This window comes from Akebia trifoliata, chromosome 3 (genome assembly GCF_017979445.1).
Source record: "Akebia trifoliata isolate Shusen 1 chromosome 3, ASM1797944v1, whole genome shotgun sequence".
In the NCBI taxonomy this organism is placed as follows: Eukaryota; Viridiplantae; Streptophyta; class Magnoliopsida; order Ranunculales; family Lardizabalaceae; genus Akebia; species Akebia trifoliata.
Window position 1 is genome coordinate 27,867,482 of NC_141377.1, and position 17,095 is coordinate 27,884,576.

At 34.6% G+C, this 17,095-nt stretch overlaps 1 protein-coding gene and 1 pseudogene across 2 annotated transcripts; one reads left to right on the top strand and one right to left on the bottom strand.

Moving 5' to 3' along the window:
* Window positions 1–4,753: 4,753 nt before the first annotated feature.
* Window positions 4,754–7,180, top strand: LOC147406266 (lanC-like protein GCL2; annotated as a pseudogene). The gene is made up of 5 exons (XR_015176379.1): window positions 4,754–5,326; window positions 5,417–5,734; window positions 5,822–5,934; window positions 6,015–6,339; window positions 6,738–7,180. The product of XR_015176379.1 is annotated as a lanC-like protein GCL2 (transcript).
* A 2,072-nt stretch (window positions 7,181–9,252) lies between these two features.
* On the bottom strand, window positions 9,253–16,736 carry LOC147406267 (putative ribosome biogenesis protein RLP24). Its single transcript, XM_086434229.1, has 5 exons — window positions 16,466–16,736; window positions 10,818–10,929; window positions 10,283–10,396; window positions 9,948–10,084; window positions 9,253–9,689 (listed from the first exon to the last, which is right to left on the bottom strand). Exons 2-5 carry the CDS (start codon window positions 10,896–10,898, stop codon window positions 9,515–9,517), a joined length of 507 nt encoding a protein of 168 aa, XP_086290355.1. The 5' UTR covers window positions 10,899–10,929; window positions 16,466–16,736; the 3' UTR covers window positions 9,253–9,514.
* Between the last annotated feature and the right edge of the window lie 359 nt (window positions 16,737–17,095).

Below are 17,095 nucleotides of genomic sequence, written 5' to 3' on the forward strand. Positions count from 1 at the left end.
AGTTTGAAAATTATGACTTTTGGATTTTGGGATTAGGGGTGGTAGGGATGTCAATAAGTACCCAGTTAAACGGAACCAAACCGAAATCAAAGCCAAAAAATCCCGGTTATGATTATCTTTTTATTGGATTCAAACTGTAAGAACTGTAGCCATTAGGTTTTATCCGATGGTTATATGCCAGTGCTTGAAACCAATTTATTTTATTAATTCTATTTATACTAAGTACCTTAGGAACCAAACCAGAATTGACCCATTAACATCTCTAATTTGGAGGATGGTTATTTTTCCATCACAGGTGGGATGATAATCCATCTTTTCTAAGGTTGAAGATTGTTCAAGATGGAAAAATTGAATTCCGAGAAAAATATGCAATCAAATGACTAAAAATTATATTTTTAATTTTTAATTTTTCGGAGAGAAGTATTTTATTTATTTCTTATTATTGTATTATATTTACCCAAGAGGTTTGTTTTGAGAAGAAAATGAAGGTTTTTAAAATTAAAAAAAAAACATTTTACAGATGAGGGCCTTTAGGTCATTTTACTTGTCAAAGAGGTCAAAGGGGTAGTACATTCCATTGGTTAGAAAATACAGGGGCAACTCAAATATTCATAAAAAAAACGTGAAGGATATGGTTATAAATTTTAAACTAATAAGTTGAAACATCAAATATGTGTGTGGCGTCGTCGCCTACGATTTCTAATGTGCTCAACTCGTTTTCCTGTAAAACTAAAATCCTATCCTCCACACAGCAGACTCTGATCTTTGTCGAGTTGCTCGAAGAAGTCAAGTACACACTCTCTTTAAATTTTAGAGATAAATTTTCTTAGACCTCCATCCTAGTTTCAATGGTTAAACAAGTAAATCTAGATGTCTAAGATGTTGAACATCTTTGCCCTTAATGGAGCTAGGTTTGAGTGCGAGACAATGTAAAGTTAGGGTTTTGAACCATTTTTATTTAGGTTTAGGGTTAGGGTTAATTTGTTCTTGTTTGTTTCATTAAAATTTATTTAGTCGTTCGAATCTGTATCTTCATCTGTTAATATGGTGGATTTTAGTTTTTTGTTTCCTTATTCTTTATTTTCCAAGTTTGATCTTTCATGAAAAGATGTGTTTTTTCTTATGTAAAACTTTGGTTGCCTTTAATTTAAGGCTTTGGGTTATACAGTTTGTTATTATTAGGAATGCTTGCCTCTTATAAGTTTGGGATTATGTGGTATGGTGCAGAAGAAGGTTGTTTGTTTAGTGGATGGTTTGGATTGATGGGTACATCTATTATCGCTCTGTGGCATCATCATTAAATTTAAATTATTGATTTTTTGCTCACATTGAAATGCTGGATTTTTGTTTCATAGAGTATTTTCACCTTGAAATACTTGGATGTTAATTCCAAACTTAATTTTTTCCTCAAAATGATGCTTGATGGTTTAGGATTTGTTATTAGTTTATCTTGTGAAATCTTTGATTGTTTCACAATAATTCTTAATTTATGAAAGTTGGTTTAGATGCTTTTTTTTTTTTTTTCCACTTTTGATTTACCCTCCATCTTTATATTACACATTTGGTGTAAGAGGTTTAGTTTGGGGATTGTTTCATCGTAGTTTATTGCTTGAAAATAATTGTATGAGTCAGTCTTTCTTGATTTCTTATTGTTTCTCCGTTCTGACATGGCAATCCTTGTTCAAGTATTTTGGTGTAGTTTTTTCTCGTAGGTACGAATGAACATTTGCTCATATTATAATATATAATAACATAATATATCATATTATAACATATAAAAGGAATACACTTGGGTATCTAATATGTTAATACATTTATAACTTATAATATATTATAATATTATATCATATAATATAATAATATATAATATATAATACAATATAATAATAATTTTATTTATATTAATTACATCTCACCCTTTTAATGTTTCAATAATTTCAAATTTATCCCTCTTATATAAATAACTATAATTAAACCTAATTTTTATAAAAATAATTTATTTTAATATTTTAATAATATAAAAAATAATTAAATAATATTTTGTTCACATATTTGTCTTTTCATCCATATGTTCGTTACATTAGACTAATTCAAATTATATATCTTGGATTTTCGAAATTACTCATCAATTTTTTTCTATTGACCAAAATACCCTTTACGTCATAAATTTTTCTTATAAAATTAATATTTTCAAAACTTATCCTATTAAATTCAGATTTAAGCATATTAACAGTCTAAACTATGTTTTTCGATGCTTTTTGAACTCAATAGTAATGTCCATTTGACTAATAGAGATTCTTATTAAATTTTGAATTTTATTTACTTTGATTAAATATTCTAATTCTTCAATCATAATCATGATAAGGTTCCTCGAATTGTACATTTCATTTATCAAATTCCCCTTCTAACAAATTCTTATTTTAAATCGAGAATGTTATAATTTATTTTAATATTTTTATTCTAAACTAACTAGGAAAGCAGTTCAATATAATTGACTTAATTCTTCAATATACGTAATAAAATTTCACGACATTACATTTGAGATATCTCCTTATATTTCTAAAGGATACTCTTGACACTAGTCTTCTCTAAATTTATCATGTATCCGCAATATTATCAAATATCGTCAATTTTATATGTTTGTCTTGATCATACAGTTGCCCATCTCAGAGTGCCCATATTTGGTATTCAATTGAGGGAAGTTGAGAGAAGATAAACCCTAAGAAAAGAGAAGAGAAACTCAATTTCTCTCCACCGTGTTTTAATTGACATGAGAGAAATTGAGACAACTTTGAAATTTTAAAATATCTTAAAGAGATCTATGGGTAGAATTGGAATTATAAAATATTTTAAAAGGGCTTCTCTTTTCTTTTTGAAAGAGAAAACTCACCTTGTTTTTTTTTCCCTTTTCTCTCCAATTTTTTTCTCTTTTCTCCCCCACTTAACAATTCAAATAAGAGAAATTGAGAGAAACTCATTTATTTTCTTTTCTCTTCTCTCCATTTCTCTCAATTCAAACATAGCTTTATGGTTGAAAAGATGTACAATTTGTGTAAGATCCAATGCTGCTCATTTGAAGTTCTCTAAGATTGATGGATAGGGTAGCGAGAGGAGCTTCAAAAGAGAATCTCCACTAATTTCTTCTAAGGATTCTTTGATGAAATCTGGCATTGGGGAAGAAATGGTTTGTCATCTTTATGTTCTGACGGTTGCTTTTCCTTCTCAATTCTTCTCTGTAAATGCCCAATATAGGGAACTAACATTGTCATCTCTTTACATGAATTTGATCATTAGTTTCTTATTACTATCACATAGGCAAGTATTTGAAATCATTCTTTCTCATCGCTTACTATCAATGGTAGGTTACATGGATTCTAGCCGTTTTGATTAAAATCGTCAATTAGCAATATATTATGATATTATTAATCATATGAAAAATCTAGCATCAAATAACGAATTCATTACAATTCCCATACTCATTCTCACCATTATCAACATCACAGTTGACATTTGTACCATGGGATACACAAAATAAGATGACAAGAAATTAGTGTTGATTATAATGATGTGATGATGCAAATCTAAGTTTATAGTAGTGCATCAAAATGTTCTCTAATTAACAATGGAACTTTGGAAAAGTAGACAAGGGCCCATCTATAGGTCCCTTTTACTATAAAATAAAATAAAAAGATGGGCATAACTTACCTTCAATCCAGTCTTGAGCTTGATTGGAGAGAATGATTTTAGATTTTGGTCAATATAAATTGATTGTCTAAGAATGAGGTTTTGTTTATAGAGAAGAGATTGTAAACTTGATCCTCTTAAGACGTTTTAGAAGTTTTTTATTTTGGACTTTTAGCATAAAAATTCCATTGGTATACGGTAAGGGTAAAAAAAAGGCCATTTTTTTTAATACTCAAAATAGGACTCTTTTCTACAGTAATTCAATTTTTTGGACAGAAATGCCCTCACTTATAATTTATCTAAGAAACCCTTAAAAAATAATTTTTTTAATTTGTAATTTCCTCCCTTCCAACATTTAATACTTTTGAAAAAGAGAGAGATTCATTTTCTCTATTAATGCCTACGAAAAAGTCATTGGAATTAATCTAAGAGACTCTAGATTTGAGGAAAAATGGTGAATTTTGTAAATCTATGCATTTTCATGATTTCCACTAAATATTGTCAAATTTTTTTTTTTAATTATTCATATATTCTTATAACCATGCTATATTTCTCGTCCATAGTTATATAAATAGAAAATGGTAATAAAAAAATTTGATTTCATAGAATTTTTACGGTACTTACAATTTACATAATGTGAAACTTATGTTGGAATGTATTATATTGTCGAGCCTCAACGTTACCTATTGTCAAGTTTCAATGATGTAGATATTTTTTACTTGCATAAACTTCTAGTAGATAATTTCGTCAAGGTTCAACAATAAGTACCGTTAAGCTTCAATGCTATAATACATTCTAGCATCAAGGTTTGACACTAGGTAAATTGTATGAACAAAATTATAAAAATTTCATAAAATTAAATTTTTTTTTTTTTACTACCATTTTTCATTTATATAATAATAGATGAATAATATATCAAGATTATAAGAATACATAAATGAATTTTTAAAAAAATAAAGGAAATAGAGGATATATCAATAATCTTAGTAAAAATCTTCAATAAATCCTGGATTGAACACGAAAAATGCATAGATCGTTCATCATTATTCCTCAAATCTAGGGTCTCTTTGGTGAACTCTAATGATTTCTTGGTAGATTTTGGCATAGAGAATGAATCTCTCCCTCTCTATTAAATATTGGGAAGGACGAAGTTAAAATTTAGAAGATTATTTTTCAAGAATTTATAAGAGAAATTACAGGAAAGGGCATTTTTGTTCAAACAATAAATCTATGGAATTTTTATTGCAAAACGTCCTCTTATTTTACGCGAACTTGAGCTTGAACGGCTGAAAATGAGACTTTACTTGTGGAGCAGGACACTAAACTTGAGGCTGTGGTCCGAGTCTTTTGTTAGAGAGAACAATTTTGAGAAGAATTTGTCATTTTGCACTATTCCACTTCTCTCTCGCGGTGCGCGCACAAGAGTCCCAGAATCACCTCTTTTACAGAGAAGAATTGAGAAGGAAAAGCAACCGCCAGAACAGATAGATGACAGACCGTTCCTTCCCCAACCAAATGCCAGATTTCATCGAAGAAACCTCAGAAGAAATTAGTGGAGATCCTCTCTTGAAGCTACTCTCTCTACCCTACCCATCAATCTCAGAGAAATTCAAACGAGCAGCTTTAGATCTTAAACAAACTGTACATCTTTTCAACCATAAAAAAAATCCTTGGTTCGCCACCAAGTGTTTGTGTTTTCGTTTCAATCAATGTTTTTTTTGTTGTTTTAGATTTGTGAAGGAGACATGGGGGCATAGTGGGCGACGTGTAAGGGACTTCACACTCTACACTGGCTCTCTTGGTACTGCTTACTTACTCTTCAAATCCTACCAAGTCACCACCAACAAAAACGATCTCAATCTCTGCTCTGACATTGTTCAAGCTTGCGACTTTGCTTCCCTGAATTGGGTTTGTTCTTATATGGTTTCTGGATGGAAGTCATGTGACATTTATATGTGGGAGAGCTGGTGTTTGTGCACTTGGTGCTGTGGCAGCAAAACATGCTGGTGATGAACGATTGCTCAACCACTATTTAACCCAATTTAGAGAGGTATCTGAGCTTCTTTTTCGGGAAAAAAAAAATATGGGAATTAGATTTATTCCCTTTAAATTTCGTTTATTTTATTTTTCTTTGCAGATTAAGCTACCTAAAGATGTTCCTAATGAGTTGTTGTATGGGAGAGCTTCGTTCTTATGGTCACGTTCTTTCTTAAACCATCATATCGGGAAGCGATCCTTTCTTCCTATACTGTAAGCTTTGTTTCAATTTAATTGTTTCTTGAAGATAAATGGGTTGATTCAATAATAGGGTCTGGACAAAAATTGTGTAGGGTGTAGTAGTAAAAGAAATGATTAAGGAAGGTGATTATCTAACAAGGGTAGATGCCCGCTGATGTACGAACGGCATGGAAAGAGGTATTGGGGTGTGGCACATGGACTTGCAGGGATTGCTCATGTTTGATGGATATGGAATTGAAACCAGATAAGGTTGAAGACGTCAAGGGTACTCTTCGTTACATGATTCAGAATCGCTTACCGAGTGGGAATTACCCCTCGAGTGAGGGAAGCATTAATGATCGCCTTGTACACTGGTGTCAGGGCGACCCCAATCATGGTGCCCCTGGGGTTGCCCTGACCTTTGTCAAAGCTGCTGAGGTAACCCTTTTTTTTTTCCTCATACCAAGTTGAGTACAAAGTAGGAAAATCATGGTTAATTGAAAAAGGAAGAATGGGGGTATCTTCCAATGCTTTTATTAAAGCAACCCATTTTGATGTTTAAGCTATCCGTTGGATGAGCCTCAGCATTGAGATTTGAATGGACCAGAGTACTGGACAATACCTCAATGTTTAATACGATTATGGTTAAGCTCTTGAGAAAATAGTTGGGATTGATAAGTGTAATTTTGCCTCCTATGTCCTTTCTAAGGAGTGGCCATGACATTGATGAGCACACAAGCCCTCTTTTCGTGTTAGTCAGAGATGTATTAAATTCTCTTACTATTTTAGTAATTGTGTTGCTATGAATTAACCAAAAAATGATCTATCATCATCAGGTCTTTGGAGACAAGAAGTTTCTGCAGGCAGCTATCGATGCTGGAGATGTAGTTTGGAACCGAGGGCTGTTAAAGCGAGTTGGGATTTGCCATGGTGTTAGTGGAAATACCTGTGTTCCTCGCACGTTATCGACTGACGGGTAACGTGAAGTTTTTGAACCAGGCAAAAGCCATTACTTGGTTCCTACTTGATAGAGCTGACAAGCTGATGTGGGAGGGAACAATGCATGGAGGCGATCATCCATTCTCACTGTTTGAAGGGGTTGGAGGTATGGATTATCTCTTATTGGACATGATCGAGCCTTCTCAGACCAGGTTTCCGGCTTATGAACTTTGAAACTCAGCATCATGTAAAAGAGAAATGACATATATGTGAATACTTGTGCACTATAAAACTTGACTTGTAAATGAATATGAGAAATAAACATCACTTGTGTGACTCCTATAGGTTGTATGTTATTATGTACTATGTTACCTATTTTTTTCCTAGGGATTGCCTTCTTTTGATGCGTAGTTGGGTTGGCTGTTTCATGTCTCCATCTTATTGTAATCCCTCTTTTTGGATCCATCCATGGTGTGGTGACCATTGGAGGTGTGGGGCATTTCTTTATTTTTGGGGCTATCTGGCAACAAATCAAGGGAAATTTGAGAGGGGAGACAGCGGTTGAGTTCTTTCCCCCATGTTCCCATCACAAGGATAATGGATCAAGGATCCAACCTCACAATTGATGGGGTAGCTCTTGAATTCTTGTAGAATTTTAAAGAACTCCATTTTGAAGTTCTAGTGAATTTAACTCCATTAACTTGCTGGAAATTAAATTAAAGAAACAAAATGAATGGAGCCTTACCAAGAGATAGAAGGATTAGAGGAGATCCAACGATTTCTTCAATATTTTGGGACAAATTTGACAGAGTTTTCCCTTACCAAAAATTTCTCCTCCTCTTCCTTATGATCCTACCTTAGACTCACAGGGGAGGTCTAAGTACAGGAAATTACAAACAAACAAACAAACAAACAAAAAAAAAAAACCAAAAAAGACATCAAATTGCCCGTTCTGATCAGAGCGTCTTTAAAGCTATCAGAGCAATATTTTTCCTTGTTTTTCTTCTGAGTTTCTCTCAATATCTTCAATTTGCTCCAATTCTCTTCTCTACTTGCTTGGGCATCCATTAGTGGTCAAAAGGGTGTCTTATTTTAGACACAAACATGAGCTGGCCAATTGTATTGTACTACACTTACGCAGAAGAAAAAAGCCACAGAAACTGCTATTAATGTAGTGCTCTCAAAAACAGATTCCTTACCCAAGTTGATATTCTTCAGAAGCACAAGCTTGGATCGTCTTGTGTCACAGCTTCCTTCAATATGTGTAAAGGGTAGCATTTTCTAGCACACCACGGTGGTTGTGGTCTCAGATTACAGAGCTGACTGAAATGACTTGAATTTGACATCCTGAGATGACTTGGATGAGTCAAATTGGTTTACTGAAAAATATATCTGTGACCAAGATGGCTCGGATGAGTCAACAAAGACAGAGACAATCTGAGCTGGGACTCTGCATAAACAAAGACAACAGATTCTGACAATAGATGCATTGGATGGGTCTGCAAATACTTGGTGAGGCTGGTGAATGTGGAAGCATTAGCAAAGACAGTTTTGAAAGAGTTGATTTTAAAACTTGCACCAGTCTGAGATGAGTCGAACAAAATTTTCAGAATATTTCATGAGTCTGTGTGACATGCAAACCAGTGGAATATCTTGTAGGGAATCCTCTCAAACCTTGCCCAACATGTCTTGAGTCTCATACATACGAGATTCCTTGCTCCCCTTATCCCCATTTTCTCCCATTTTCTCCTAGAATGGACATGGAAATGGAACTCGGACATTTGGTGTTTGCCTGTGTTTCTGAGTTTGGTTACGTGAGGCATTTGATTGGATTAATTGTGCATTTTATGACACGGCACTGTCACTATTGTTGGATCAAACTTTTTCGTTCACTAGATCTTTTTCCGTGTCCATGCCACATCATCCGAGTATGAAAACTTTCTAGTTAGAAATCAATGTTCAAAAAATAAAACGAAGGTCTGCCTAGTGATTTGCGTGTGAGAATGAAAACATTTTCCTAGCAATCAAACCTTGGCAAAACTTCTTTAATTAATTCCAAAACTGATTTTTCCAGCAATCAAAACCCTCCCTAACAACAAAAAGGACTTGGAGCCATGCCAACTGTCCAACTTTCTTGGCTTTGCTCTCTTCAACCTAAATTTGCCCAATGTAGTAAAGGGAAGGTAATGAACACGCATTCACTCAATTACTGAAAAAAAAAACTAAACTAGCACACCCAAATCAGATTGCACTTTCACCCAAGAGTCCGAATGGACTTTTGTCCTTTCCACCCACTATCAGTTGCACCCAAATTTAAGCTTTGGCCTATGCTGAATTCTTTGTGCGGAGTTGCATTAGTATAACAATCTTTTCGGGAAATTAATTCACTGAGAAGCATGAGAAGACACTATAAGAATCTGAATCAAGGCCTCTAGATTCAGAAGGAACGCATACAGGTTCACAATCAACAGCAACAAGCCACTAAAATCACAACGTTAAGAGAGAAAAAAAAAAAAACTGAACATGATCATGTAGCGTATGTAAGATCTGAAATCCGAACAAAACTTTTGCCTCCACAAATAAGAGCAGATTCTGAACCCACCAATTGTTGTTTTCAGCTTTAAAACAATTTGGAGGGAGATTTGAAGCAACAATGTAAAGATGATAATCGTCATCACTCTTCCATTTGGCGATTCTCCTCGGCTTGCTGGTGGGAAATCTTGACTCTGATCTTTGGAAGGGTAAGAGATGGTTCCTGTTGGAGGGCAGTAGGTGCTTTGACCATGTGGATACTCTGTTCCAACTCCTTTGCTGCCTCTCTCTGCTCCTTGGATTTCTTCCCCTTCATTCTGTCATTTATTTTCAAAAACCAATCATATGAGTTTCTACCAAATTTTTAAATCTCATTTCAATGCAAAATTTCAGTCGAAAGAAAACCAAAACGATCCTTGACCAAAATTCAATGTTTAGTTCTGAAATCAACAGAGAGAACGTGCTGCCAAAATATTTCAAAATGGCACACAGAACTTTGAATCATGAAGCGAACAAGAGCTTATTATGTTATTAAATCAAATATTAAACCAAACAACGAGATGTAGGAGAAGAACCTCAATGCATGATGTCTGGCCTCCCTATCCACTCTGACTTTATCGATCTTCTTAATGGCCTTCAAAGTGTTCTCCGCAAGATTCCTGTCATATCTCTCAGGCCTGTTTCGCTTCCTCTCAAACTCAAAGGTTGAATCCTTGTGAAAAGTCAAAAAAAAAAAAGAAATCAACCACTTTATCCACCTCGTTAAGTGATGGAATGTCAATATATAATCAAAGCATAATCCCAAAAGAGTCACTTGAGCAAATCCAGTTCCCCTATACAATTTTGTCTAAAGTCATGCCATTAGAATGCCCAAGCTTGTACTGAATGAAATGAATTAGGCTATCTTTACCTGGGTCATATCCTTCCCATGCAACCTTCTGTATGCCTTGGTCCATTTCACTTTGCGAGGATTCCTCTTCATCTTGAAGTTCTTATGACATTTGGATCTGCAAAAGCGGAATACCTGCACAAACAATACTCATCAAGAATCTGCAGCATTAACCCTAGGTAAGACTCAAACGTATATTTCCCAATTGATGGACTACATCTCAGATGATCCATAGTCTAATATTGGCACCAATCAGATAATGCTTACAACTTGAACAACTAATTTCCCTGTTGAATGTAGAACATGTAATATTTTTGTCTGAGAAATTATGGAATATAACCAATCAAAAGGGGGATACACATCAATTTGGCTCTCTTGATCAATGGATACCAGGGAAAAGATATAACTAATGCCGGAAAGCCTTTTTTAGTTTTCAATTTTCTAAGGATATTTAAGCAATAATATACTTTGCTTATACCATTGTGCACCCACATTTCTCAACTATACAAACTTAGTGAATAAGCGAAAAGTCAAAGGAATAAGTAATAACTCTTACCTTTGCATCATTGCGGACAAATTGAATACCATGTCCGGGATAGACAGTGGAGGAGCAGAACCAACACTTCTCCAATCTCATTGTTGTCTACGGTGACGAAAACCCCAATTCTCTGCAAAGAAAAAGTTAAGGCAAAGGAAAACAAAATGCTAAGAACAAGTGGAAAGTACAGCCCATCGTATTATTTAATCTTTACAAAATAAATGATGAAGGTAACATTGAATCCATGGTCCAAAGAACGGTTATAACACCATTATAAGTGCTTAAAATGTGTCAAAAATTGTGTATAAAATGTTTTTAAAAAAAAGTGTTTAAAACTAAAAGACATGTTTAAAATGTTTTATTTTTTTTTTTAAAAAGACATGTTTAAATAGTCGCATTTTTTATTGCTTTAATTGTTAGAAGTACAAAATGGAGGCGGGGCGGGGGGGGGGGGGGGGGACTCATTTTTTGAGACTGATGTGGGAGAGGGGTATTAATGGAAGGAGAACAAGAAAAGACCTCCCCACAAATTGAGGAAACCTACTAGAGAAAGGCCAAAAAAACGGAAAAGGCCGACAAAACACATAAGGATGCTAGGGCATGAGCAAGGTCTATGACCATCGATCCCCTTTAGATGGTATCAAAAGCCACTTGATAGAAAATCCTGATAAAAATACCCTTGAATTCCTAATAGAACTTGGACCAGTAACAAAGACTCAACTTAACCTCAAGCATGATTTTGTGTAGCTTTTCTCAAGGGCCCCCAAAGGATCTTTTGTTACACTCTTTCCAAATACTCCAACACACAACAAAGGCTTCATCCTCCGAAGAATACCTCTAGGTCTAATGGCATAACACGACCCACCAGCAAACAAAGCCAAGACAAAGTAGGTGAAAGTCCAACAAATGTTAAAAAAAGGAGAAAAAAGTGGACTCGCCAAGTAAGCCATTCTCCCAATCTTATTGTGAGGGCTATAATGAAGGATAAAATAACATTATGGGTTCTAATGAAGGCTCTAATCAAGTAAGGAAGCCATTGCAGAACCAATAGTCGATCTTCATCTCTACAAGATCTATCTATCCATGACTAGAGCTGAAAAGACCACCAAAATACTTGAACAAGGAGTGCCACATCAGAACTAAGAAACAATAAGAAATCAAGAAAGACTGACTCATACAATCATTTTCAAGCAATAAACTATGATGAAACAATCCCCAAACAAAACCTCTTACACCAAATGTGTAATATAAAGATGGGGGGTAAATCAAAAGTGGACAAAAAAGCCTCTAAACAAACTTTCATAAATTAAGAATTATTGTAAAACAATCAAAGATTTCCCAAGATAAGCTAATATCAAATCCTAAACCATCAAGCATCATTTTGATGACAAAATTAGTTATGGAGTTAACATCCAAGTATTTCACGGTGAAAAGACTCTATGAAACAAAAATTAAGCATTTTAATGTGAGCAAAAAATCAAGAATTTAACTTCAATGATGGTGCCACATAGCGATAATAGATGCACCCATCAATCCAAAACTTCCAATGAACAACTAACCTTCATCTCCACCATATCACATAATCCCAAACTTATAGGAGGAAAGCATACCTATATAATTTTTTTTTTTGAAGAGTAAATTAAAGGCGACCAAAGCTTTACAGAAGAAGAAGCACTTTTTTGTTAAAGATCAAACTTGGAAAATAAAGCATAAAGAAACAAAAAAATTAAAATCCACCATATTAACAGATGAAGATACAAATCCCAACGACTACATAAATTTTAATTTCACAGACAAGAACAAATCAACCCTAAACCTAAACCTAAATAAAAATGGTTTAAAACCCTACCTTTACATTGTCTCACACACAAACCTAGCTCTATTAAGGGTAAAGTTGTTCAACATCGTAGAAATCTAGATTTAGTCTGTTAACCATTGAAACATGGTTGTAAGTCTAAGAAAATCTCTCTAAAATTTAGAGAGAGAGAGTGTACTTGACTTCTTCAATCTCCTAGACGAAGATCACAATCTGTTGCGTGGAAGAGAGGGTTTTAGTTTTACCAAGAAATGAATTGCGCACATTAGAAATCCTAGGCGACGCCACACACGTGTTTGATGTTTCAACTTATTCGTTTAAAATTTACAACCACATCCTCTGTTTTTGGTGAATATTTGAGTTGCCCTGTAGTTTCTAACCAATGGAATCAACTACCCCTTTGACCTCTTTGGTAAGTAAAATGACATAAAGGTCCTCATCTTTAAAATGTTTTTTAAAAAAAACTTCATTTTCTTCTCAAAACGAACCCCTTGGGTAAATATACTACAATAATAAGAAATAAAAAAATCAAGAATTTAACTTCAATGATGGTGCCACATAGCGATAATAAATGTACCCATCAATCCAAATCATCCAATAAACAAATAACCTTCTTCTGCACCAAACCACATAATCCTAAACTTACAAGAGGCAAGCATTCTTACATAATAACAAACTGTATAACCCAAAGCCCTAAATTAAAAGGTGACCAAAACTTTACAGAAGAAAAAACACACCTTTTCATTAAAGATCAAACTTGAAAAATAAAGAATAAGGAAACAAAAAATTAAAATCCACCATATTAACAGATGAAGATACTAGGGGTGCAACTTGGTTCGGATTGGTTCGGCTTAGAGTAAAATCATAACCAAACCAACCAAGGTCGATTCCATTATATGGGAACTAGAACCGAACCAACCAAACCAACCTTAATTTGGTTTGGTTCAGTTCGATTTCATGGGTTGCTAAAAAAACTTCTTAAACAAATATTTTTAATAAAAATAATAAATAGTTTGGTGTTAAAATCTCATATTTTTGGGGCTAGGTTGGAGCCACATTAACCAAATTTTGTGTTTTTTTATGACTGAAAAAATTAGATTTTTGGGACTGTTTTAACACTACATCCAGAATTTTTTTGGGACAATTTTAATGATGCAAAAAAAAATCTGATTTTTTGGGTGCTTCTTTGATGGTAACCAATCAGGTTTTTCTTTAGACTGTTTGTTGTATCAAAACACGGGGATTTATTTCACTATAAAACAAATATATGGGATTATTGTCGGTGCTTAAAAAAGTGGTGTTTGGATTGATGATATACATCTAAAAACAGATTTTTGGGGATGTTAAAATGGTGCAAAACTCAGATTTTTTTGGGTGCAAAAGGTTGGTTTTATGTGGACCGGTTTGTAGATTCAAATACTAATTTTGAATAACTAAGTTCATGGGATCGTTTTGGTCGTGTAAAAATCAATTTGGAGGGCTTGTTTTGGTGCCTAAAACTCAAGATTTGAGACTTTTTTGTGGTGCAACAACACTATTTTTTAAAATTAGAAACTGATTTTGTAAGGATTTGGTTAATGCTACAAAAGAGAACTTCTTGGGACTGTGCTATGGAACATATTTTTGGGATTGTTTTTTCCAATTAATTATATATTAGAGAGAGAGAAGGATGACCCGCCAGCCGCTAGAGTTGAGAGGCAGCTCGTAGTTGTACCTCAGCCTTGCAAGTTGCAAGAGACAGAGACAGAGAGAGAGAGAGACGGGAGGGATGACCCGCCGGCCACCGGAGTTGAGAGGCAGCCCGCAGCCGCACCTTAGCTGCAAGAGAAGAGAGAGAGAGAGAGAGAAGGAAAGAGACATCTCCTTATTCCTTAGGCTATGCTTGGATTGAAAGAAGAGAAGAGAAACTCATTAAAAGAAGATAAGAGAAACCTAATTTCTCTCCACCCTGTTTGGATTGAAAGAAAAGAGAAGAGAAAGAACCAAGTTTCCCCTGTTTGATTAGCATTCATAAAAGAGAAGAAAAATTATTTTTATCAAATGACTATTATACCTTTCATAGTCTAAAGAACAAAGTTTTGCTTGTACAATGATACAAAATATAAACACCTAAACTCATTTATAAAGAACATGATAAATATTCATCTTCCAACCAAATATCATATTAAGAAATTATTTTTAGGCAAATGACTATTATACCCTTCATAGTCTACAAATAACCATTGCACTCTACTAAAGAGTTGATAAATGAGTTAAACTGTAAGAAATAATTTTTAATCAAATGACACTATTATTCCCCTCACCTAACACAGCCGTGCTAAAATCCATGTCAATATATGACTCAAAATAATCAACAACCAAGCCCTATTCGGATAGATGGAAGTATACCAATACCCTTCACAAAGATTTCCTAAAACAACAGATTGTTCATGATAGTTGGAAATAAGCTTTTATATCAATTTCACAACTTTGTATTGTGGCTTGTGGCTGCTATGACACAGAAATCATGGATTCACCATCTCGGCATTCTCTCAATGTCACAGAAAAACATAAACATTAACATACAAAATAAACGAAAACTAACACATATTGAGTTCCAATTAATTCAAAAAGTAGTCTATATTTCCAAAAAAACATCCCCAAAATAGAATCTCCAAAGTATTAATCAAGTCACATCACAAAAAATATTAACAAACTGAATCAAGAATCTCCAGCACCATTCAACATCGCCATCAAGTATCACACACACCTCTCAACTGGGTTATATGCATCATAACGTTGTAACAAGAAAATCATGCATTTGCGATATTAGAGGTGATATGCAAAGTCAGGGGGTTTCACCACACAACTACAATGTACAAAAGAAAAAATCCAAAAATATATACAGAGACATCCACACACCCACGTGAGCACACATTCACACAAAGGAATTACCTTACATTAAAGCTATTTCGATTTCATATTTTCTCATGACAGGGGTTGAAACATTTAAAAGAAGGTTCTGTAAGCATTTGAGAGGAAGTTGAGTCTGACCCACTCTATGTCCATGTCATCGATGCGTGTAGACCAATACAAGGAGTCCACACAACTAAATGCTGAAATGGGTTGATGGGTGGTGCTGGAATCTCCACACATCCTTCACTACAAGACTCATCCATGGGTCTGGCCACTTGTCAATACTGAACACACCCAGCTTGGAAACCACTCTGAGAGCTTAATAAAAAGGTTCTTCACTCTCCCAATCATCGCAAACAAAAGTATCCCAAAGCTATAAATATTGTACCAAATCAAAAAACTGATTCTAGTTCTCTTTGATATAAATACCTAAGGTTTTAAATTCAGCTTTCCAACATTTTGAGACAATACAAGCATACAAACACAAAATCAAAACATTTTTTATTTCGGAGATCATGCCTTTGGCTTTGAGTTTTGGGTTTTGGTTTGACATTAGAGATTAAAGTTGAAACACAGAACATAGATATAAATATGGAAGATTCCATCCTCATGTTGTCGCGGACTTCTCTATTCGATTACCCGCATTTTATCGGGAATTAGCTGAACCAGATATACTTTTTTTTTTTTTTTTTGGGACTGCACCCACAACCTCAAAGTTGGTTTGTAATCTGTCAAACCAACTTAGCTATGGGTCTAAGCCTGAATTAGCAAAATAATTTCACGGTGCCAATGCATGTTGGACCCATCTTTATGAATCCAAATCCATGAACAATTCACACTCCAGCTGTTCTAATGGAGGATCCAATTGCAGAAAAAGATAGCAATCCAGAAAAGTATAAGACCAAACTTTCTTGATTTTCAAGGAAAAACAGATCTGAGTTTTCAACAGAATTACCTTCTTGATGACCTTGAGATCGAAGATGATGATTTCCCACTGTTAAAAAAAAAAGTGTGCGAGGGTTTTTGAAGAAGGAAGAAGAAGAGAAAGGTGTGTGGGGTTGAAGAAGAGAAAGGTGTGTGCGGTTGTAGAGGGTTTCTTGAAAAAAACCAGAAGAATGAGGGTGAGAGAGGATGCCTCAGGTTTCCTAATCGAGTTCGCCTCCTTCGCTCGGCATCTCTAGGGTTTCTGAAACCAGATTAAACTAGTGTCGTTTACTAAGGGCATTAGTCGCAATAGCTGGTCTCATGGTTTTAAAACTCGGTTTCCCGTCTCGTCTCGCCTCGTGCAGGCCTGATACCGAGTTGTCTCGGGCGAGTTTATGTTTGAAACATCTCCCCTCAAAGAATCAAAAAATTGAACGTGAAGTATTAAATCTTGATAAAAAAGATGACTTATGAGTTGGTCTCATTTAACTCTAATACCGAATTAACTCGAGCGTATGTCTCGATCTTGGACGAGTTTTAAAACTATGACTGGTCTGCCAATATTACCTATATTTGAAAACTTTGAAGATAATGAGAGGTAAACTTATTTCGCTTCTCTTCTCTCCTCATCTCTTCACTTTTGGAGATAATTAAATTTAAC